General features: G+C 43.5%; 1 protein-coding gene across 4 annotated transcripts in view; it reads left to right on the top strand.

Moving 5' to 3' along the window:
* Dock8 (dedicator of cytokinesis 8) overlaps window positions 1–22749 on the top strand; it is a 199835-nt gene that overhangs the window by 39982 nt on the left and 137104 nt on the right. For 3 of the 4 annotated variants that reach the window (XR_003710947.1, XM_028764022.1, XM_028764023.1), the window contains exons 2-3: window positions 13382–13484; window positions 22474–22649. Coding sequence is in view for 3 of the 4 variants with exons in the window: in XM_028764022.1 (XP_028619855.1) it covers window positions 13382–13484; window positions 22474–22649 (279 nt within the window). In the remaining variant the exon portion in view is untranslated. Of the gene's footprint in view, window positions 1–13381; window positions 13485–14399; window positions 14527–22473; window positions 22650–22749 lie in introns of those variants that run through there. The other variant, XM_028764024.1, reaches the window with a different exon arrangement.

Below are 22749 nucleotides of genomic sequence, written 5' to 3'. Positions count from 1 at the left end.
CACTGGCTTGGGCTCCCTGATTCTACTAGGCTGTTCTTCCTGTCACTGCCTCCCTGGCTCTGGGAATATAGACACATGCTAGTAAACTGGCTTTATACATGGATGCCAGAGATCCGAAATCAGGTCCTCAGGTTTGCATGGCAAGCACTTTACCCACGTTACCCAGTCCCCTTCGTTGTCTCTCCTGTCTTTTCTTTTCTTTAATGCTTTCTCATGCTTCAGGAACAAGAGTTACCTGGAACCCCATCCCCTCATCCCCAAATTTATGCAAGTATTGCTATTTGAAGGAAAAACATCTGAAGGACTTAAAGTGGGGAGGAAAGTCAACTTAAGAAACAGAGTCACTCAAGAAGCAGAGTTAATAGTTGCAGAATCCTCCCAAGGACGTTTCACAACAGTTGGAGGCCAGCAGCATCTGATGTAACACAAAGTCAAGTCAGAACAAAACCGGACTGTCCAGCGAAAGGTCACCAATGGTTTTATCTAGAACACCTACTGCAGAAGACTGAAGTGGGGGTGAGGAGGGCAGAGGGGAGTGGAGAGAGGCGGGTAGAGGCTGCTTGTCAGGGGAAGTGGGTAATGCTGACTTTGAGGCAGGCTGCCTGTGAAGGAAAGACTTCCCTTTCTTATCGGAGTGGGGGTGGTGGTCGTAGAATGTAAAGAAGAGGCTGGGGGTAGCGTGTCTCAAGATAAGATGTGAGACCTGGGGTAAGGAGCAGTCTTGAGTCAGGCTTGAATGAAATGTCTGCCCTAGGTACCTCCTCTTCCTGCCTTTGCCCACATTCCAGGAAAAGTATTTGCTGCAATAACAGATTATTTTGGACCTCGGAGGGTTCACTGAACTTCATGATGTTTGGCATTTATCCATAATTGAAACAAGAAGAGACAAAGTTATACACACAGAGAACATCAGAGCTGCTGAGAAATGCGTCTCCTGTAATTTTTTTTGAAGCCTGTGCCCACTGCTGACATGAGTGTTTGCACTACCCGTGGAGCATATTCCACAGTTATTTACCCATGAAGGATTAACGACACTGAAGCCAGGTTCAGTGGCTTAGCAGCAGGCTAAACCTGTTCTTTTCAAGGGTTGGGAAAACCTTCGCATGCCTAGCTCTCTGTCACTGATCTCCAAGGGAAGGAAAATACCAGAGGCCCAGCTCCTGCGACAGGCCTCTCTGAGAGGCCCAGCTCCTGCGACAGGCCTCTCTGAGAAGCCCAGCTCCTGCGACAGGCCTCTCTGAGGTGTTACTGGAATGGCCCTCTCCAGTAGGGCTATCCTCTGCTACCTGTCTCGTTCGAGATTCTCAACCTTTCTCGGCCTCTGTTTCTTCATTTTGCAGAGATGAATCTTTACCCTGTTTGGTGACTGCAAAGGTTAAATAAGCCCATTAGAACATCCCTAGTTAGACAGCAAGTACTCTAAATTATTACTGACATTCTTTTAAAAAAATACTGTTTAACATTTTTTATTTTTTTGAAATTAAGAAAGTATAATTACATCACTCCCCTCTCCAAATCCTCCATGTACATACCTTGCTCTTTCTCAAGTTCATGCCTTTTTCTTTAATTATTGTTATATATTATATATAAATACATATTATTTATATGTTTCTATATATTTCCTAAATATATGACTACAGTCTTCTCATTCTGTATGTTACACACACACACACACACACACACACACACACACACACACACACACACTGTAATTTCAGGGGAAGACTGTTCCACTCCCAGTATTCCTTAGTTGTCTGTAGTTCCTTGTCTGTAACTAGCATTCTTAATTACTGTAATAATAGTAGGGATGTTTGTAGACTCTTCCAATTTATAAACATGATAAATAATCTCATTACTCAGATTATGAGATTCTAAAGTAAACCTGGAAGGAAGAAGGGCACTTAGCTAGCACGTATGTTCTGCAGCCCCTGGGGCCATTCTTACAGCTTGACAGTTGGGGAACTGTCCTGTTCTCTCCTCCGTTGCTGGCCCCACTGTAGTCACTTACCACAGGACTCTTCTCACTGACAGGTCCTCTGGCTTTACAGCCTCTGCCTGCTGAGGCTTCTCTGTGTCACCAGCCTTTCCCCTTGGTCATGTACTTAGCTGTGCCAACTCCTTTGCCCTAGTTGACATAGCAGGTACCTGACAAAGCAGGGTTTGAACAGCAGGCGTTGCTCCTTTCAAACGTAAGTGGTTTGTGAAGTAGTGAGAATGTAGACAATTATTTCTTGCTAGATTTGTTTATTTTACAAAAGGCCTTTGTAAACATCCTTACATAAATTTATACAAGCTTTGTGACTAGTTTGTGTTGGTAGCCAGTGTGCATATAAAGTACTGTTTCTTCCTCATCCAGAGGAAAGGGAAGATATGGGCAAAGTTAGTTCTAGGGTGTTCTAAAGGGCACCACGTTTTATTCTGTCCTTGAGACAGGGGGTTGATTTAGAATATCCTTTCCCCCGTACACTAGCTTTGAGGCTTGATACCACCCTTATTATTCTGCATTCCTTCTGGTAGAGAACTATTCCCCAAACTTGTGCTTCCTATTTGGAAACTGCATGGGAGAGCAATTTAGAAATGAAGTGGAGACGAGTAGCCATAACGTAATAGTGAGGACCAGGCGGAGTTGCAGGCTCTTGGTGGGTATACGGTCGACTAACAAAGAATACAGATCTCACAGAGATGCCATTCCATTTCAGAACTTATGGGTTAAGACCATCCTTCTGCACTCTCCTAGACTCTGCAGGGCATTTGAGGACAGACACAAAGGAGCACAATTCTTTCTCTGCAGTTGCTGCTCGGTGTGACAGGCTTAGCTGAGCATGCTTTCTGAAGGGAACCCTAAAATTAGTCAACATGTACAGTCCAATTCATTCACTGTTTGAGGAATAAATACTACCATTCTTTGCTTTTCCCCTTCCTTTCTTTTTTCTCTTTCCTTACTTTTTACATGTTTTTACTTATTCTTTGGGAATCTCATACAGTAGATGATACAATATTTAATTATATTCATCTCTCTCTCCGAAATCCTCCCAAACTTCCCCCCTCCATACCATCTACGCCATAGTCTCATTTGTATCCCCTCTCCCTGTTTATATATTCTCTCCCTCCCCCCTTCCTTCCCTCCCTCCCTCCCTCCCTCCCTCCCTCCCTCCCTTTCTCCCTTCCCCACCCTCCCTCCCTCCCTCCCTTCCCCTAGTTGATCTAGTCCAGGTTGTGTTGAGTAACTGCCCCTATGTGTGGAGCCTGCTTTGGAGTATGGGCAGTATATTAGATGTCACACATTGAAGAAAACTGACTTTCTCTCTCCTGCAGTAATCATATGTCTACAGCTCCTCAGTTAGGGATGGACTTCATGCCCGTCTCCCCTCCTCCATGCTGGGATTTTGTCTGGCTTGAGTTTGTTCAGGTCTTATGCATGCTGACACCATCTCTGTAAGCTCATGTGTATTTGCCATGCTGTGTCTGGAAAACACTATTTCCTTGAAGTCATCCGTCACCCTGACTCTTTTTTTTTTTAAATAGAAATTTTCTTTATTTACATTTCAAATGTTATCACCTTTCCTGGTTTCCCCTCTGAAAACCCCCATCCCATCCCTCCTCCCCTTGCTTCTATGAGGGTGTTCCCTCCCCCCCACCCACTCCCGCTTCCCTGTCCTGGCATTCCCCTACTACACTGGGGCATCAAGCCTTCACAGGACCAAGGGCCACTACTCCCATTGATATCCCACAAGGCCATCCTCTGCTATATATACAGCTGAAGCCATGGGTCGCTTCATGTGTACTCTTTGGTTGGTGGTTTAGTCCCTGGGAGCTCTGGGGTATCTGGTTGGTTCATATTGTTGTTCCTCCTATAGGGCTGCAAACCCCTTCAGCTCCTTCAGTCCTTTCTCTAACTCCTCCATTGGGGACCCCAAGCTCAGACCGATGGTTGGCTGCAAGCATCCACCTCTGTGTTTGTCAGGCTCTGGAAGAACCTCTCAAGAGACAGCTATATCAGGCTCTTGTTAGCAAGCACTTCTTGACATCCACAATAGTGACTGGGTTTGGTAACTGTGTATGGGATGGATCCCCAGATGGAGCAGTCTTTCCTTCAGTCTCTGCTCCATACTTTGTCTCTGTATCTCCTCCCGTGGGTATTTTGTTCCACCTTCTAAAAAGGACCAAAGTATCCACCCTTTGACCTTCCTTCTTCTTGAGCTTCATGTGGTCTGTCAATTGTATTGTGGGTATTCCCAGCTTTTGGGCTAATATCCACTTATCAGTGAGTGCATACCATGTGTGTTCTTTTGTGATTGGGTTACCTCACTCAGGATGATATTTTCTAGTTCCATCCATTTGCCTAAGAATTTCATGAATACATTATTTTTAATAGCTAAGTAATACTCCATTGTGTAAATGTACCACATTTTCTGTAGCCATTCCTCTGTTGAAGGACATCTAGGTTCTTTCCAGCTTCTGGCTGCTATGAACATAGTGGAGCATGTGTCCTTATTACATGTGGTAGCATCTTTTGGGTATATGCCCAGGAGCGGTATAGCTGGGTCCTTAGGTAGTACTATGCCCAATTTTCTGAGGAACTGCCAGACTGATTTTCAGAGTGGTTGTACCAGCTTGCAATCCCACCAGCAATGGAGGAGTGTTGCTCTTTCTCCACATCCTCGCCAGCATCCCCTGACTCTTAAAATGTTTGTGCCCCCTCTTCCATATAGATCCTTGAGCTTTCAGGGGAGGGGGTCTAGTACAGACATCCTGTTTAGGGCTGAACATTTTTAAAAAATGTGTTTATTTTAAAAAGTTTATAATTGTTAACAGGATTGTCAACGCTAAACAAGGTTAAGAAAGTACACAGTTAGCTACATTGTGTAAGGATCTTAGGAGACCATGGAGGACAACATTTGAGGTCCACTGGCTTCAGTTCCAGTGTATTTCCAATGTATTTTCATGGTTAAAAATTGTTCCCTGTTTTTTTTTTTAATTCTCATTTATTTTGAGATTATAATAGAATTTTATCATTTTCTCCTTTGCTTTCTTCCTCCAACCCATACACTCCTTCTTGCTCTCTTTCAAGCCTGTGGTCTGATTAATTGTTACACACACACACACACACACACTTTTTTCATAAATATAAAAGTAGAGCTTGCTAGGGCTAAGAATTTTGAAGTCTTTTATTTTCTGTTCATTGAAGTTGTAGTTTTCTGTTACTATCTATTACAAGAAACTTCTCTGATGAGGTTGAGCCCATGCACTAGTCAGAATAATAGTGGGTGTTACCATGTAGCCATAGGCTTTTGGCATTATTAGTTTTGTTGTCTTATAGAACAGCCCTTAAACCCATCAAATACAATCTTAAAAAGTGATTGGCCATGCCTATAACATTCATGCCACTTTTGTACTGGTAGAAGTATTTTGCTGGGCAGATCATTGTTGTAGTTCCCAGGGTGCATAGCTGAGTGAGATGCATGGTTCCTTTTCTTCTCCAGTAGTGTGCGTAGTATCTTCCAACACTGTGAATAGTCATCCCAGTAGGGATGAAGCTTCCGGTTAAGTACCAGGTAGATTTCTCTGTGCTCTACGACTAAAGTATGTGATGTCTTCAACAACCAAGTCTTACTGTCCAGGTCTGCGTGGCAATCAAGAGAACATTTGGAAATAACGTAAAATGTTTGGAGGAGGAGGGCCTATGAGATACCATTGACCAACAGTTCAAAAGCTGTAACCCATTCCTGGAACTGGGGTTTTATTTCAGAGCATTTGATGTCTAGTAGAGCTGTTTGTTCTGACATTGTAGGGTATCTCCATTTGAACTACCATAGTAGGTCTTCATATGGCTTTTTCAAAAGGCCTTAGTGTTAGTTGTCCCTTCCCATATGTCCTCCCCTCCCCTGCCTTCCCATCCTGACCCCATTAAAATGCTTCCTGTTCTAAAGTGCCTTGAAACACTTGTTTGCATAGTATAAGGAGCAAAGCATTTACTTTGTAGGGCATCTCAGGAATTTGGCCTTGTTTAATTATGGATCTGACATTTCCATCTTCCTGACTGGGGGAGTGGTGGTGAAGAATTACACACAAAACCAAATGCATTTGAGTTCTGCTTTCGTCTGCGTGAGGACCAAGTGTGCCTTATTCCCTGAGATTTGAGGTTGGCTTTAATGTTAAGGCAGATTTCCCAGCAAGCCTTTCTGCTGGCACCGAACCCATAGTCGCAGTCTTTTCCTCTTCTCTAAATGTGCTTAGCTGTAGGGCACCTGAACCCCTGCAGTCATTAAAGTGCATGTTCTGTCTGTGCTCAGACTGATGAATCACAACCTCTGGAGAGGAGCCCAGATCATCTTCCTTGCTGAACAGCTTCCTAGCTGACTCTTACAGATGCTGTAATTTGAGGATCACTTCCGGGAAGAGGATCCCAGGACAGACTCCAAAGTGAATGTTTAACGTTTGCTAAAATTATCCTGTTGATACAGTCTTAGTTTAAATTCTGAGGAGTTTTATGTCTAAGTTCTGCTGTCTTGATATATAAAAGGAAAGTGTCATGTACATTCCCAGCTATACGCACCTTCATAAGCATCTAGGCGTCTCACAGAGCACCTTCAGGTCATCCTTCTGACTATGAGACTTCATTGGATGTTTTAAATTTAAGATGGACAATAAGTGGGGAATGAATCAATATAGAAGAAATAACCTTTTTTTGTATAATCTTCATACTTCAAATGTCTCCTAAAAATGTCCCTATAATTTTACTACTTTGGTCCTCTGAACACTTACCATTTCCAAATAGCAGAGTAATTTATGCGTAGTAGTATACATTTTGCCATTTTAAAAAATTAAATATGGCATCACTCAAGTATTACATGTGGAGAAAGATACTGCATGAAATACTACTTTCCAAAAGCTTTCAGAAAAAAAATTCTTTTGGCTAGGATTCTGGACTTAAAATAACTTCTCCGTCCATAACTCAGACCTTAGGGCTTTACCAAAACAAACATGACTGGCATCTTGAATAGCTTTTCATGCACAGACTGTATTTCCATCTGTTAAGTTGTTGAAGGAGTTAGTGTGTTATACTTAATGACCAGTACTTTAGGAGCAGTGAGTAAAGAGCTTGTTCTACTAAGGACAGAGGCAGGGCTTTTGCAGCGTGTAGGGGAACAGAATACTTAGGCCCTTTACCCAGGATGGCAGAATGTTTCCACTGGTCGTAGTGATATCGTTGCCCTTGGAACCTCTTGATAGAAATTGAACCTTGCTTTTGAAAAAGAATGTATATGAAGCTAAGTTAGTGTAACTATTCCCCAAAAGAGGAAGACTCGGATTCTTAGATCAGTTGCTTGATAACTTAGGAAGATTGAAGTTAAGATAACTTAGAAGTTGAAGTTATTTTCAGTTCTGCCTCCCAAGTCCATGTTCCCAGAAACAAGACTCAGACTCAAAATATATTTACAAATACCTTGGACATACAGCTAGGCTCTTCTCTGACTAGCTATAACTTAACATATCCCATTTATTCTAGCCTACATTCTGTCATGTGGCTGGTTATCTGTGCTCAGGTACCATGTGTATAGCTAGTCACATTTCTCTGCCTCCTTCTCTCCCAGAATGTTTTCTTCTCTCAATGTCTTACCCTCTATTTCCTGCCTAATCCATAGGCCATAGGCTTTTTAATTGGCAGGTGATACAGCCATACAATACACGAGATGTTCTCTCTACAGTGTAGCTTCTTTGTTTCCATCATTTAAGCTAAAGTATACATTTTGAGAAAAGATGGGGTTGTTTTGGAACTAGGTCAGACAGGATGGGGAAAGAGGCTTTTTAAATTTTTCCCCAAGCCTCTTTAAGTACTTATGGACAAGGCTGTTCCCTGTTTTAAAAGTCTTTCCAACCATTCTGGCAGCTGGGTGTACCAATATTTAGTGATACAACTTCATTTACACATGGAAGTCAGAGAGAAGCCTCTGGCCCTGTGGTTTCCTAGAGCAGCTGCTCCTGTAGGCTGTGGTCCTGATTGTTCCACTTGGAGATTCTCACCACGCTTATCAGTTAGCACTAGAAAGGGGCCCAGAGATCACATAGTCCAGCCCCTCCTGTTTACATGTAATAAAAGTCCAGCCCAGCCTCATTGACCAATGTGCTTGATCGCAGACAGATGGCAGATAGCACACTTGGGGCTGTGTGTCCTTAGGTTCCCACTCAACTTCATTCTTCTAGATACTCATGTCGCACAGACGGCGCAGCAGGGTTGTTAAAATGCTGGAAGCAGGAAGGAGGACGCCTGATGTCTAGTGATCTGACTGCACAGGTCTCCACTCCACTTAGGTTCCTCCTACTAATGGTTTTAGTCTGAAAACCTGATCAAAAGCTGCCTCACATCAGATATTTCCCAGGCACTCCTGGGCCAAGTTATGTCTCTCTGTGGTCTGTTCTCAAGGAACTGTGCACGTTCTCCCATTGTATTTAAAATGCTGTGATTAACACGCTGTCCGTCTGCCCACCTCTCACTACCCGCTGGATTAGGCTTTCTGAGAACAGGAACACATCATCAGCTTCCATCTACACTGCTTGGCTGAGGGGCCTTTGTAAGTACCTCAGTGTTTGATTAGCAAACCTGAGCCAGTCATTTTCCTACAGTTTCAGCAAACATTTGACTCCTTTTGGTTGTAAAAAACCACTCAAGATTGCTAGCTCAAACTGCCATTTTTCAGGCTATCCCACAAGAGTTAATTCAGAACAGGTGTGTCAAGGTAGCTATACATTTATTAAATAGCTAGCAGGTTGGTAAACATGGTTCAGCAGCTGCTCTGGACAAGCTCTGTTCTGCAAGTAGTTCATGGAGTCTTGGTCCCAAATGTCTGTCATGGTCATCATTGATCTGTGTGAAAACATAGAGCTTCTTTCCCTACCTATGGCCACCAATCCTTTGTCACCATGCTGACTCCCACAAGGGTGACATGTTAGACAAATCCCCAGGCACACTCCAGTTAACTTTAGGAACACAAAGAACCAATGGAACATGCCTTGCCCATGTAAGAATTTTTTAGACATGAACTTGAAAGAAAATATCCAAGTGAAGTAGTAACTACATTCTCTTGCTATGATGACCATGAGGACTGCTGGTGTACTTCCACTCTGTACTGGTGATTATCAAATTATCAGAAACTAGAGTTACCTGGAAAGAGGGAACCTCAAATGACGAATTTCCTCCATAAGACTGGCCTGTGGGCCTATCTGTGGGGCATTTTCTTGGTTAATGATTGGTGAGGGAGAACCCAGACCACTGTGGGCGGTGTCATGCCTAGGCAGGTGGTCCCTGAGGATATAAGAAAGCAAAGTAAGCAAGCCATGGAGAGCAAGCCAGTGAGCAGTGATCTTCCAAGCTTTCTGCTTCAAACTCCTGCCTTGAGTTCCTTCCCTTACTTCTCTCAATGACGGACTATGACGTGGAGGAGTAAGACAAATGAACCCTTTCTTTTTCCAGGTTCATTTCAGGCCATGGTTTATCACAGCATCAGAAAGTAACTAATACAAACACAGAGATTCATGATGACTTGCCTCACACATTTTTTTTTTTACTTTACAACACTGCAAAAATGATATGTGCTCAGTAAAAACTGTATTTCAAGGTTTGAATTTTGATTCCCCGCTCCCGGCTAGCAGTAACATCAGGATGCTCCCAGTGCCCCACAGTAGCACTAGGCTACAGCTCCCACTTGGGTACAGGATCACAAAGAGGGAAATGTTGATGCTCTATAGTACACAATGTTGTTATGCAGCCATACTTTCTCTCTTAAGGATATTAAACATGATAATCTGGGTAGGTATTGGCTCCAGTGTCTTGAGCATGTTAGGTAAACACTCTGACATTAAAATATATCCCTAGCCACTCTGATTTTTCAGTCTTTAGATAGGAATGGTCTTGAACTTAAAATTCTACTGCCGTGGCTTCCCAAGTCACTGAGGATATATGCATGTGTTACTGTGCCAGCCCAAATAAAATTTTTATTAAATTTTTTTTATTAAAAACTTATGGAAAACTCAGGAGCATCAATATACTACAATGTGCTTGGATTTAGTTCCTCATCCTGGTTTTTTGTTTGTTTGTTTTTATCTGTAGATTAAGTCATAGTTTATCTGTAATTGATTTCATGTTTCTGTCATTTTAAATGTCAAAATAATATGCCTTGTATTTTCTGCTGTTATTTGCTCAGTGGTCTCCCTGCAGAGTTGTCTTGACTGTTATAGTATAACTTTCCAGAGACAATGTCCTCATGTGCCAGCCCCCAGAAGTCTGGGGCATGCTGGGGAAATGTTATCTCTGTGACCTGTTTTAGGAAACTTTATTTCCAAGATTTTTAAGTGCTGGGAAGTCGTTCATTTCCTTATAGGATGGCTTATTTTCTTATCAAGGACAAACATGTCCTCTTTATGTTTGAGAGTCATGAAGGTAAGACCCAACTGTCTTTTGTGTGATTGACTCTGTAGGGACAGGAAATAGCATCGTGTTAGGAATGAGAATTCTTGATGTTGTATAAGAAACACACAACCAGAGAGAAAGTTATCAGGTAAGGCAATCTCTTTTTATAAAAAGGATGTGCCAGAACCCATAACAGGCATGAGTGGCCCAAAAGGCCACTTTTATCCCTGATGTAGGTAGTACCTGCATCTCATTCCAGTATCACAGTCTTCATGGTGCAGCATAATTGGCTAATGGGGGGGGTTGGGGGGGGGGAAGGGGAACTCTTGTCCAGTTGATAGAAGCAACAGATTTCTCACAGGTCAGACTTGAAGTTCCAGGGAAGATCAGTTGTGTGGCCCTGAGCTAGGACCTTTGGATTTGTTTAAGAACTGAAGAATCCAAGCATAACTGTGAACTGAAGGCTGAGACAGGAGGATCACCAGAGTTAGTCAGCAGGCTACATAATAAGACTCTATATCAAGAAACAAATAAACAAAAAAACCCAATCAACAGACCTAGAAAGTAGGAACATTCTGTTGTTGTGATAGAAAGAAAGGCTGAGTCTCTCCCATGGACTGCAGCAAGAGTCTGTCATGGTGGCCCTTTCCCTCCAGAGTGTCATCTGGTATTCCCACTTCAGAAATATCACTGAGTTTGATGGAAAGGGTGTCGGGACAGCTATGAAACAATAGCATGTAATTTCAGAAGTCTTAGGGGAGGAACTGAAGGCAGATGTTTCTGAAAATTTTGTATTGTCTGAAAAAGCTCAGCTTGAAGGTCAGAAAAGGTTAGATAAGGCTGTTGCCTTGTAGTCTGGGCTCTCCTGTGCCTACAGTCAGTGTCTAAGTGAGTAAACCCACGGCTACTGTCCTAATGTGAGCTCCTGCAGTGTAAGCACATACTTTGTTAATATTAATGCACGGTAACTTTGGTTTGGAACAATCTAATCTGATTTTTTGACAATTGTTTTGGCATTAACAATTTCTGATTAAAATCAGTTTCCGATTAAAATCACACAGAGACAAAACCTGAATTCCTCCATTTTTACTCTAAACCAGGTAATTTCTGCATCCAGCCTTATTTTGTACTGACACTTGTAACTTTTTTTTCCCATTCTGGGTTCATCTTCTTCTTTTTTTTTTTCAAATCATAATTTTTACTTATTCACACAGGGGTTATAAACACAAAAAGGCAGGACGTGGGGAAGGGGATGACACTGGAGTGTGGGTGTTCAGGGGGAATACAGATATCTTTCAGAACAGGGTATAAGCTGGGTGAAGGTTCAGGGGACAGGTCGCTTATTTTGTACTGACATTTGTAACTTTTATCTAGTTCTTCCACAGCTTAGATACAGCGCTTACACCTCACATGGATTTAATGTACACAACATGGTAGCTTTTAATGTAGTCAGAACTACTGACCTATCAACACAATTTTAGAACATTTTCATCACTTTAAAAAGAAACCCTGCTCAGAGACACTTTCCATTACTCTGTGATCCCATTCACCCTTTTTAACCACTAATCTACCTTCTGGTCTGCAGATTTTACTATTCTTGGAAATTCATATGAAGAATAATACCGATGTGGCCTTTAGATTTAGTTTGTTCCCCTTAGGACGATGCTCTTGGGGTTCCCCCAGATAGTACCGTATAGCACTACGTGGTTCCTTTCTTTGCTGCATCTATTTCATTTTATGGTAGGTCACTTTTTGTGCATCCATCAGCTGATGGACATTTGTGTCGTTTCCACCTTTAGACTCTTAAGAATAATGCTGGGGTTTTTTGTTTGTTGGTTGGCAGGTTAGGTTCTGGTTTTGTTTGTTTTGTTGGTTTTTTTTTTTCAGATTTTGTTGTTTGCTTTGTTTTGTTTTTTTGAGACAGGGTTTTTCTGTGTAGCCCTGGCTGTCCTGGAACTCACTCTGTAGACCAGGCTGGCCTCAAATTCAGAGATCCACCTGCCTCCGCCTCCCAAATGCTGGGATCAAAGATGCACACTGACAGTCACAACTAGCTGTTGTGGTTTTCGTGATAATACTGGTCTGAATGTTTGTGTTTAACTTTTATGTGCACACTTGCTTTCATTTTTCAGGGAGCTGTAGCTACCGGTGGGTTTTGGTGTGCATACACACACACACACACACACACTCATTACATGCTAAGCTTTCTGAGGAACTGTCATATTGTTTTAAGAGAGAACTATACTATTTGTATCCCTACCAACAATGCATGTGTGTGCTTCTCTGTCACCTGGCAACACTTGTGACTGACAGTCTAGTGCTGTGTTCTGGCCATCACACTGGTTGCAAAGAGGCATACTATTATGGCCTGCTATACATTTCTCTAGTAACTTATAGAACAAAATAGACTGCTTGCTCCTAATGCTGTTTTCCCTTACTGTTAAATAAAGACAATGCTCTACGAACTTAAGGGCAGGTCATGCTGTCCTGGCTGCTGCCTCTTTCTGTGGAGCTCCATGCTTCACCAGACCTAATACAAGGGCCAGCAGGAGTATGAATGCATGCCAGGCAGTCTATCCTTCCTCATGCCGAATGCTAAGACCGGTGACCCGAAGAGCCTGGCTTGGTTTATGTGTCTACCTCATAGTCCGTATTTCTGCCTAAGCAGTGCACAGATGAATAGGGACATTTTGAAAGAAAATGATGCTTTTGTGGAGAGAGAAGTGATGGCCACAGGTAGCAATCTCCTGTCCATCTCTGGGCATCACCCAGAAGGCTGGGAACCAAATAATCATGCCCTGTACGTTGTCATGTTGAGCACTGAAGTCTTCATTATTTATAACTCCATAGTACATGGAAATGTTTCCATCAGCTCTGCTCATGACTCAGCCAAAGACTGCATTGTAATTGCAGTGTATTGGGTGTGCTTAAATAATCACTTCATGGAGATTTCTTCTTCTATTTTAATTGTAGATATTCATCATCAGAAATAAGGAAGCAGTTTACGCTCCCTCCCAACCTCGGACAGTACCATCGGCACAGCATCAGTACATCTGGTTTCCCCTCTCTTCAGCTAGTAAGTATGCGTTACAGGTTTGGTTGGTCAATGGTCAGCGACTGAAGTACCCAGCATCTACACCCCCTCCCACAACTAGCCTTAGCTCATTTTGCACCTAGCACTCTCTGCCCACTGCTTCGTAGCTCTGATTGCCATTAGACGTCAGACATCTCCCTCTGGCATGAGTACAATGAGACAGCCCAGAACTGTGGTTCTAATGTTCTATACTTAGGGGGCTTGCAGGCTACCCCAAACTATCCAAGTTATAGTTCATATGTGGGAAGACAAGGTAACCTAGAAACTGACCACCATTTTTAGCGTATTTTGGTTAGAAGTTTTTAATTGAAAAATCTCAGAAGCTCAGGGTACAAATCTTTTTTATGGAATAATTTCCTCGGAAGTAGATTTACATACTATGAAATTTATCAATTTGAGGATCACGGTTTTGTGAATATGGGCAATTTATTAGTCACTTAATCTCTTCTCAGACAGAGTCTAGAGTACTTCCCCTCCCACCCTTTTGCATCCCCTCATTCCCATCCCAGGAGGTCACTGTGGTTATAGATGGCCCGGCCTGGAACTTCGCACCAGTGAAATCATTCACACAGGAGAGCAAATCTTTAGTTTTACAACATGACATATCTTTCTTTCAAGGTGTCTTTTAGTTTGACATTAGCTAATCAACTGGGGGGTGTGGAGTGCTTGTTACATTGTTTGACTAATAATATGTGTGTCATCTTAGTTAAGGACTGAAGGCCAGATGTGTGTCAGGTGAGGCCAAACCGTCTTAAAATGAGGCCGTTTGTAACCCAGAAGTGGGTGCTGCTTCCTTTGAGCGAGCCGAGCTGCTCTGCCCTCACTTCCTCATACAGCACAGCCCACAGCCACGCTCTCTGGCTGATCTAGTGGTTATCTCGAGAAGGTTAGGTTATTTCTGTTTCTAGTTATTACTTCAAAGCCACTTCTGCTCTTAGAAATTTTGTAACCTTCCCCTGTTTCCTGTAGCCGCCATTTTGTTGCCTGTGACAGTTTTCCCACCGCGTTAACTGTGTATCTTCAGGTATGTTTTACTGGAGCGATTTGTGGTTATTTCAGGCTAGCTTATGGGCTGTGTCATTGATGAGACAGTACTAACAAATATGTAGCACCTTCACTGTGAGAGGTTACCTTGTGGTGACATCTTTTGGAGAACCCTGTTTAGGACTTTGGAGGCTCACCAGACCTCTCTTTTTACTTGTCTTTTCCTGCCTGCTTCAGGTTAGGTAAAAAGCACAGCAGGTGCATGGTGCCCGTGTTCTCGGGGTAAGTAAACCGAGACATGTTACATCTAAGCTTGGCTGGGTGATTTCTGATCCAGGTTGTATTTCAAAATGTGCACAATTTGGTTGAAACGTGATTGGATGTGCTTTAAAATTTTAAACGGCGTGTGGAGCTTTGGTGCTTGCCTGCAAAAAGTGCTGAGAATAGAGCTCTCTGTAGCAGCTGCTGGGGAGTAGTGTGGACAGTAAAGAGGTTATCAAGGAGGTTTAACCCCTTGTCTCCAGAGCAGCCTTTGTGATAATACCATAGCCTTGAGTTACTGCATGAGAAAACCTGTTAAATGGAAGGTTACAGAGGAAAATGCGTGATATTTGCAAGTGTCCCTTCAGTAGTTTTCTGTCTCCTTAGGAGGCTTTGCCAAAAGTGAATTTTGACGAGTTGCTTAAATAGCTGGGAAGTCAAATTAACAAGTGGCTTAGCTGTCCATGTTGAAACTAACAGAAGGTGTAATGGAAGCCGGAAGATTAAAATCCTAGCTACAGGAATCACGTCTCCAGATGCTGTCATTCCATTCTGGTCCTGTTTGTATACAACTGTTCCTCAAATTCCTGTTCATCCCCGTGTCGTTTCCTTGATCTTCCCCTTCCCCAACTCTCCCTTCCAACTTCAGTATAATCTTGCCTCTGTTTCTTCTACCAATGGGAGTCAAGACACCTGATCTACCTTCTAAAAATCTCGTGCTCTGTTTAGAACAACCCAGTACCTTGGCCTCTGTTGTTCTCCTGTGATGGTGTGGGAACGTGTGGCTCTGCCTCCTCTGGAGTCACCTTCTCAGACAAGGTTCCCAGGAGAAATCACCAGATTACAAGGTGACTTCCCTTCTCCTTGAGACTGTTTCCTTTCCTAAATAGTGGAACATTTCAGTAAGCGTCACTTTTAGCAAGACACAGGAGTGGCTTAGAAGGGAAAGACTCTCAACCTGCCAGAGCTTTAGAAAATATCTTAAGACAGAGGCTGCAGCCTGGACTGCTAGTTGTATTATTTTGGCTAATTAAAAAATAAGACGATGTGTACTTTTGACTATTTGTTTTTGCTTTAAGTAATACAATCATTTCCATAACCTCATACAAATGGCTGTTAAAATATATTTATATATTTAGTTGAAGTCCAGGCATTTAAAACCACTTATCAAGAAGTCATTGCCCTTTACAAGAGTAAAGAGTTTGGGGTCAGATGAGCCTAAGGTGAAAGGTGATTGTCACTTGTTGTCTGTATAACCTGAGAGAAGTCACTTAATCTCTTTGAAGATTTCAGCTCCCTCTCCTGCAAACCTGGCAGTTTATGCTACTTCTCTAGGGTCCATGTAGAATTTTATAGTAGCACCTGTGTAAATAGTGGGTAATATTGTTGCCTTAGATACCTGGCACTGTAGAGACTCTGTGGATCACTAAAGGTAAGTAGCAGATTTTTTTTCAGCCCAGGGAGGCTTTGTGATCTATTTGGGAAGACAAGTAATCCATAGGGCCCACTCCTGCTTCAAATGTGATGGGCATTCAGAAGAAAGATCCGCAGTGTGATAGGAGGTAACGCTTGCTGGGGGAGCTGAGAAACCCCAGGAGACAGGTTGGAACCAACACAGTTTTAACATAGCTGCAAGATGTTGGCAGGTCTCCAGAGACACAGGTTGAGAGTCACCTAAAGATTCTTAGAGGCCTGGGCAAATTCCAGATAGCAGAAGAGGTGGTTCTTTTGGCTGCCCTGCACGCTCTGAGCTGTAGATGTGTGGTAAGCAGGGACCACATGCTACCCCTGTAGATAATCCTCACAAAATGCAGCTCTTCACCAGATATCTAATCGATGAGTAGAAGGCAGTGCATTTGATAGTTTCCTTATTTTATTAAGTTTTTTTTTTTTTATTTTGGGGGTTTGTTTGTTTTTTTTTTTTTTTTTTTTGTGACAGGGTTTCTCTGTGTAGCCCTAGCTGGAACTTGCTCTGTACACCAGGCTAACTTGGAACTCAGAGATCCACCTACCTCTGCCTCCCAAGTGCTGGGATTAAAGGTGTGCACCACCACTTCCTGGCCAGTTTTTGTTTGTAATGCTAGCTATAAATGCCTACTACGATGACTGTGTGTGCAAATATTTTTAAAATAGATAAGCTACTTTTAATTTGTTTCACTTATTTTGTGTGTGCCTGTGTACACACGTGCTGTAGCATGCCAGTGGAGGTCAGAGTTCAACCTGCAGAAGCTTGTCCTCTTCTGCCATGTGGATTCTAGAGACTGAACTTAGGTTATCAGGCTTAAGGGCAAGTTTCTTCACCCGCTGAGCCGTCTCACCAGCTCAATAAACTGCTTTTACATTTTGCATGGTTTAATAAGAAGAATATCATTTAGAATGAGTTTTCCAGGCATGATAGTGGATTGGGTCTGCCTGACACTTATCAGAGGCCTTATAGAACAGATCCAGAGAGACAGGCCTCTGGCCATCCTGTGTTGTCGCCTGAGATGCACACCAGCTTTGTCATTCTCCGCTGCCACTGTCATGGGAGCAGGTTAACCAGAGGTCTAGCGCCAGCCATCTATGTAAGCAAACAACTCTACACTTGATGCCTGTATTAAAAACAAAAACTAAATCAGACAAAAACAGCCTGCAAAATGTAAAGCCTTTCCTCTGGTTAGTAAACGTGGAAGGTATAGTAAGTATATAAGTGAAAGGGTTGGGATCTGTCTCTCAAGAAGCAAGAGGATTGAAGAACTCTGCAGAGGTTAATAATTTTAAGTACATTTTTAATGAAGGAAAATATACCATTTTTAAAAATAGAAAAGTCTGAAGAGAAAAGAGCAGCCAGATCATGATGGCCCTGGGTGAGGTAAAGGATGTAAAAAACCACACCCTGGGCACGCACCTGAGCACCATGGCTACGGGGCCTGTTTATGTGCCTAACATTTGTGGCTTAAAGATGTCTCATGCCGGAGAAGCATTCCTTCTTGTGCACACATTGGCTTCTGTGAAATACAGTACTCTTTTCTTTGCAAGCGAGGGGTGACCTGAGCTCTGGCTCCCTAACTCCTGGCCTCATTTTGTGCCTCAGATGCCATTGTTATTTCTCACTTAATTTCTTCCCAGGGTTGGCTGTTCTGTGTTGTTGAGTGGACGGGCGGGACATGGCAGAAAAATGCAGCGTTCGGTGTAGTTTCCGTACACATTCACGGTGCAGATGAGCTAGAAGGTAGGGCAGGCATTCCTGCATGAAGAGCAGCACTTAGTTATGGTCACTGTACCCAGGCATGGAAACAGGCTGGAGATGGCTCGGTGTGGAAAGTGCTTACCACTCAGGCATGAGGACCTGAGTTTAATCCCCAGAACCCTCATAAAAAGCCAAGTGTGCTGGCACCTACTTACAATTGCAGTGCTGGGAGGGTGGAGACAGGAGCATTCCTGGGACTCGCTGGCTATGGCTTGGCGATGCTGCTGTAACCATGGTCTCCCCTGTTACCCACTCTACTTCCAGGCTGTTTCAGGGGCATGCGAAAAACTCTTGCCTTGCAGACTGGTCACTGGTCCTTCTGCCTAGAATACCTTCTTTTAGCACGCTGTCAGGCTCATGCTGAGCACTTCCTAGGGTATCTCCATTCCAGACAGAGGTCCTCAAAGACCACCCTACCTAAAACAGCATCTCAATCTGTGTCACTGTTCCCTTTGTCTGTTTGATTCTTCGTAACCCTTTCTGCCCTCATCACAGCTGACATTCATTTATTTACACCCATCCCCTATTCTAGAGTGTTCCACAAGAACAAGGAATGGGCCCTTTGTTATAGTCATGCCTGTTATCCATAGCACTTACAGCAGTTGCAGGTACAGACCCAGTAAACATTTCCTCAATGAATAGAAAAGACAGTCACCACCCTACACTTAGCGAAGCTAAAGGCAGAAAGTTTCCTCTGCCTTCAGTGATTTCAAAGTACTTTGTGATGTAGAAGAGGATTACTTCCCTGCCTCCAGCAACAGAAATCTTCCACTAATGCCTGTAGATGCTGAGATGGCATCATGACCACCAATATGGTTTTAATAAGTCAGATATGCATGTACAGATGCACAAGTGTACACGTGTGTCAACTTGAGGTTTTTCCTCAGAAGCCATCTGTCTTGATTTTGGAGGCAGGGGCTCTCCCTAGGACATAGGGCTGTTAGATTAGGCTGGCTAGCCAGTGTGCAGGTAAGAAGAAATTCCTGAGAGCACTGGCCTAGGCAAGCCAGACATCCATGGAGCTGGTTGTCAGGGAGGAAAGCAGTGCAGGTTGGGAGTGAAGCTAATCCTCTACTTCCTGATCATCCAGAGTTGGGGGGGCGCGGGCCGCGGCGGGGCGGGGGGAGGGAGGGAGGGAGAGAGAGAGAGAAAGAGAGAGAGAGAGCGCACATGCACATACCCTACCCCAACTAAGAAGGCTCATGGCTCAGCAGAAGAGAAGAGAAAGCAGAGTGGTCAAGGAACAACTTGGACCCTTAAAAGCCAAAGAGCTAAAGATAACAATATAATTGCTACCTTATGTCATGCTCAAACCTCATGGCTCATGCAGTACACTGTAGCTGTAACTCTTTAGTACTTGACAAATGTGTGTGTGTATGTGTGTGTGTGTGCATGCACACATACTTGTGGGCGCTGTGTATGCATTTATTACTTCCCATGTGTGTTGATTGCCTCATGGTAAAAACCTGCTCATGAGATTAAAACTATAGATATTCTAGAGAACAGACTCTTGGCTTTGATTTGATTGTTTGGTTCCTGGCTATTACTTGAACTTGCAAGAAATAGAACAGCTTGAAGGTCTATCAAGTTAAGGGAACTTGGAATCCGTACCCACTACTACTGGCAAGGCAAGTTTATATCACACTGGAGTGAGCAGACTCTTTATCAGTTTTCATATAGAAATAAGGAGAGAAGTTACCCAGTGACAGCTGATGTGTTCTAGAGAGTCATGGTCTGGCAATGGTTCCATCCTGCAGTCTAAGCTTATGGCATGCTCCACCTGTGGACTATGTTCAGACGTAAAGAGTTTGAGTTTATTGTCTACTTGTGTGTGTGTATGTTTGAGAAGGTTAAACATCAGTAGCCAACGGTTGATTAGAGGACGGCCCCATGCTCTCTGTATCTTAGTACCAAATTCAGCAGAGGCTCAGCAAGTTGTGTATGGTGGGATAGACCATCATCTGCTCCTGGTCTTTGGTCCATCTATTCTATACTAATTTCTGAGTTTTCACCTTCATAGCTTCAAGTTTCAGGAACATGGCTTGGGGTTTTATTTTAGCTAGACTGGGCTTCCTCCTTCCCCCCACCCCGTGCTCAGTGCTCATTCACTAAGCATAACTGTTTCACAGTGCTTATAAAGTATGTTTCATTACCCGTGCTTGAGCTCCTCATAATACACTCACACCGTCATTCATTTATTTACTATTATATCTGAGCATCCAATCCCCTGAGAAGTTCTGAGCAGAATTGGTGGGACGTTGTAAGCACAATTTTTACCTGTTTTGATGCACACTTAACTATTACCTTGCATTTCAGTTACTTTAAGAAATATTGATTCTCTGGAAGGCATATATAAGAGAAAAGTAATCAAAACTGTAGCGGTTAAGAACACAGCCTGACTGTATTTGAATTCCAAATGTGCTACTTCCTAGCCATATGATCAATGGTGAATTAAGTCATCTGAAAATGAGGATAATTAACACGCATATTCTACTGGCTTCCAGTGAGACAGATTTGGAGAGGCCCGTGAGTACTGTGGTCCCTTCCTCAGCTGACTTCAGGCTATAGTCAGAACCAGGGGATGCTTTTCTGGCTTCTTGCCACCTGATGATCAAAGGAAACTCTTTGCTCTCAGTTCATCCTGTAACCCTCTCCTCTGCCTCCATTGCATCCTGCTGACAGTGAGTGCTGTGTAAGTCAGCCATCTAAAAGAATCTGTGCCAGAAGTAGGGTGGTGGATTTAGTCGGGGTTCCTTAGAGGAGCAGAATTGGTAGAATAAATATCTATTTACTTAAAGGAGGTTATTTAAGACCCTTACAGGCTAGTCTGGCTAGTCCAACAATGGCTGTCTTTTGACAGAAAGGCCAAAAATCCAGCAGTTGCTCAGTCCACAAGGCTGAGTTCTCAACTGGTCTTTAATATACTTTGGAATCCCAAAGAAGTAGTTTCTAATAGTGGTGAAGGGATGCCTCGGCAGCAGGAGAGATGAACTTGGCAGAGAGAGTGAGGGCAAGCAGGTAAAGAGCAGAAGCTTCCGTCTTCCATGTCCTTTTCTGTGGACTGCTACCAGAAGGTGTGGCCCAAATTCAGGGTGAGTCATATGACCTCAAATGATCTGGATTTATGAGGTATGAGGTATATCTTTCTATCTGAAGTGATCCAATCAAGACAAGCCTCTCACGCATATGCCTGGCTGCTTGAGTTTTAGTTGGTTCCAGATGCAGTCAAGTTGACAACTAAGAATTGCCATCACAGACTGTATCTTCTCTCTCAGGAGTAAGTTCTTCCTGTCTTGGGAAAGGGACAGCGAAAGCCACACTTACATTCTAGAATCCTTTGCTCTTTGCCTCTTCAACAGCAACTCTTCCTCCACGCCAGCTTAAAGCCTGCTGGTATGTGGGCTGAAGGGGATGAAAAACCAGTTTTGTCAGCCCTTCCTTCAGGCTGGCCCTCCCATAGGACAAGTCTGGAATCTGGGGCTTTTGTTCTGTGATGCTTTGGGGATTGAGAACTGTGCTGGCTTGGGTTGAGTCCACACAGTCTGCTGTAAAGGAACACCTCAGAGGGCTGCATCCTCTGCTTGACAGCTATTGTTATTTCCCGGCCAATCTCCCTTGATCTAAGTGACTCTTACTGCCCTAAGGCAGTGGTTCCTGGATCTTTGCATACCACGGGCTAGAAGGTATATTTTGTTTAATAAGGGACTGGCAAAATGTTGCCGGTTCTTAATACTGTCAACTGAAGAGCAACTTTGTTTCAGCTACCCTGGGTTTCTAGCCTGTCTATTCCCCCACCCCCACCCCACCCCACCTCCTCTGTGGGAGTATGAAGTGAAGACTGGACAGCTTTCCTCAGCAGATCCTCAGAGTTTTTGTTCACCCAGATTCAGTCCTGTGAGTTTCTTCCCAACTAGTAGTGTTTGGAGATCTCAGCCTTAGAGGGGTTTAGCCACAAGCCTGGCTCCAGGTCAGCTGGGACTGTGTCTTAAATGCTGGCTTTGAGCAGCAGTATATAGACATCTCAGGCCAAGGGAAACAGTGCGTCTGAGCGTGTAGCCAGAGGAGTGAGTGCTGCTTTGCCTGAGTTTCTGGAGAATTGCCTTCTTTTTCTTTTTCCCTGTGTTTGGGTAAACAAAACATAGCCTCAGAGAGCTTTTGCAGGAGAAATTATAAAAATTCCTCAAAGCCTGTGATCTCATTTTGGATCTCCTCAGGATTCCTCATCAAGCTGCAATTAAGCAGAGAAAAATTCTGCCTTGGGGTGTGATTTTAATTACTCATCGTGTTGTGACTTGACTTTCCGCTACTGCCTTTCTTTACCTCTCCTGTCACAATTGCAGTTTGACAGCTTCTCCAGTCGCTTCATTTAGGCTAAAAGTGAAACGCTCGGTTGAAGGGGAGGGCAGGGCAGATATCCACCGCCTGCGTGCCTGTGTGTCTGTCTACTCCACCAGGAAGCCTGGTGGGAACAGCCCTCTCTCCTCCCTTTCCCTCCAGCCTCAGCTTTATGAGCCCGTCGAACCAGTGGACTTTGAAGGACTCGTCATGACACACTTAAACAGCTTGGATGTGGAGCTGGCCCAGGAGCTGGGGGACCTCACCGATGACGACCTGCATGTGGCCTTCACACCCAAGGAGTGTAGGACTTTGCAGCACTCTCTGCCAGAGGAAGGGTAAATTATTTTCTGGAAATATGAGAGGGGAAGGGTACTGATTCTGAACCTCTTTCTTTCTTTCTTTCTTTCTTTCTTTCTTTCTTTCTTTCTTTCTTTC

This window comes from Grammomys surdaster, unplaced genomic scaffold (assembly GCF_004785775.1).
Source record: "Grammomys surdaster isolate TR1022 unplaced genomic scaffold, NIH_TR_1.0 141, whole genome shotgun sequence".
NCBI lineage: Eukaryota > Metazoa > Chordata > Mammalia > Rodentia > Muridae > Grammomys > Grammomys surdaster.
This window is presented reverse-complemented; position numbering and strand designations above follow the sequence as displayed.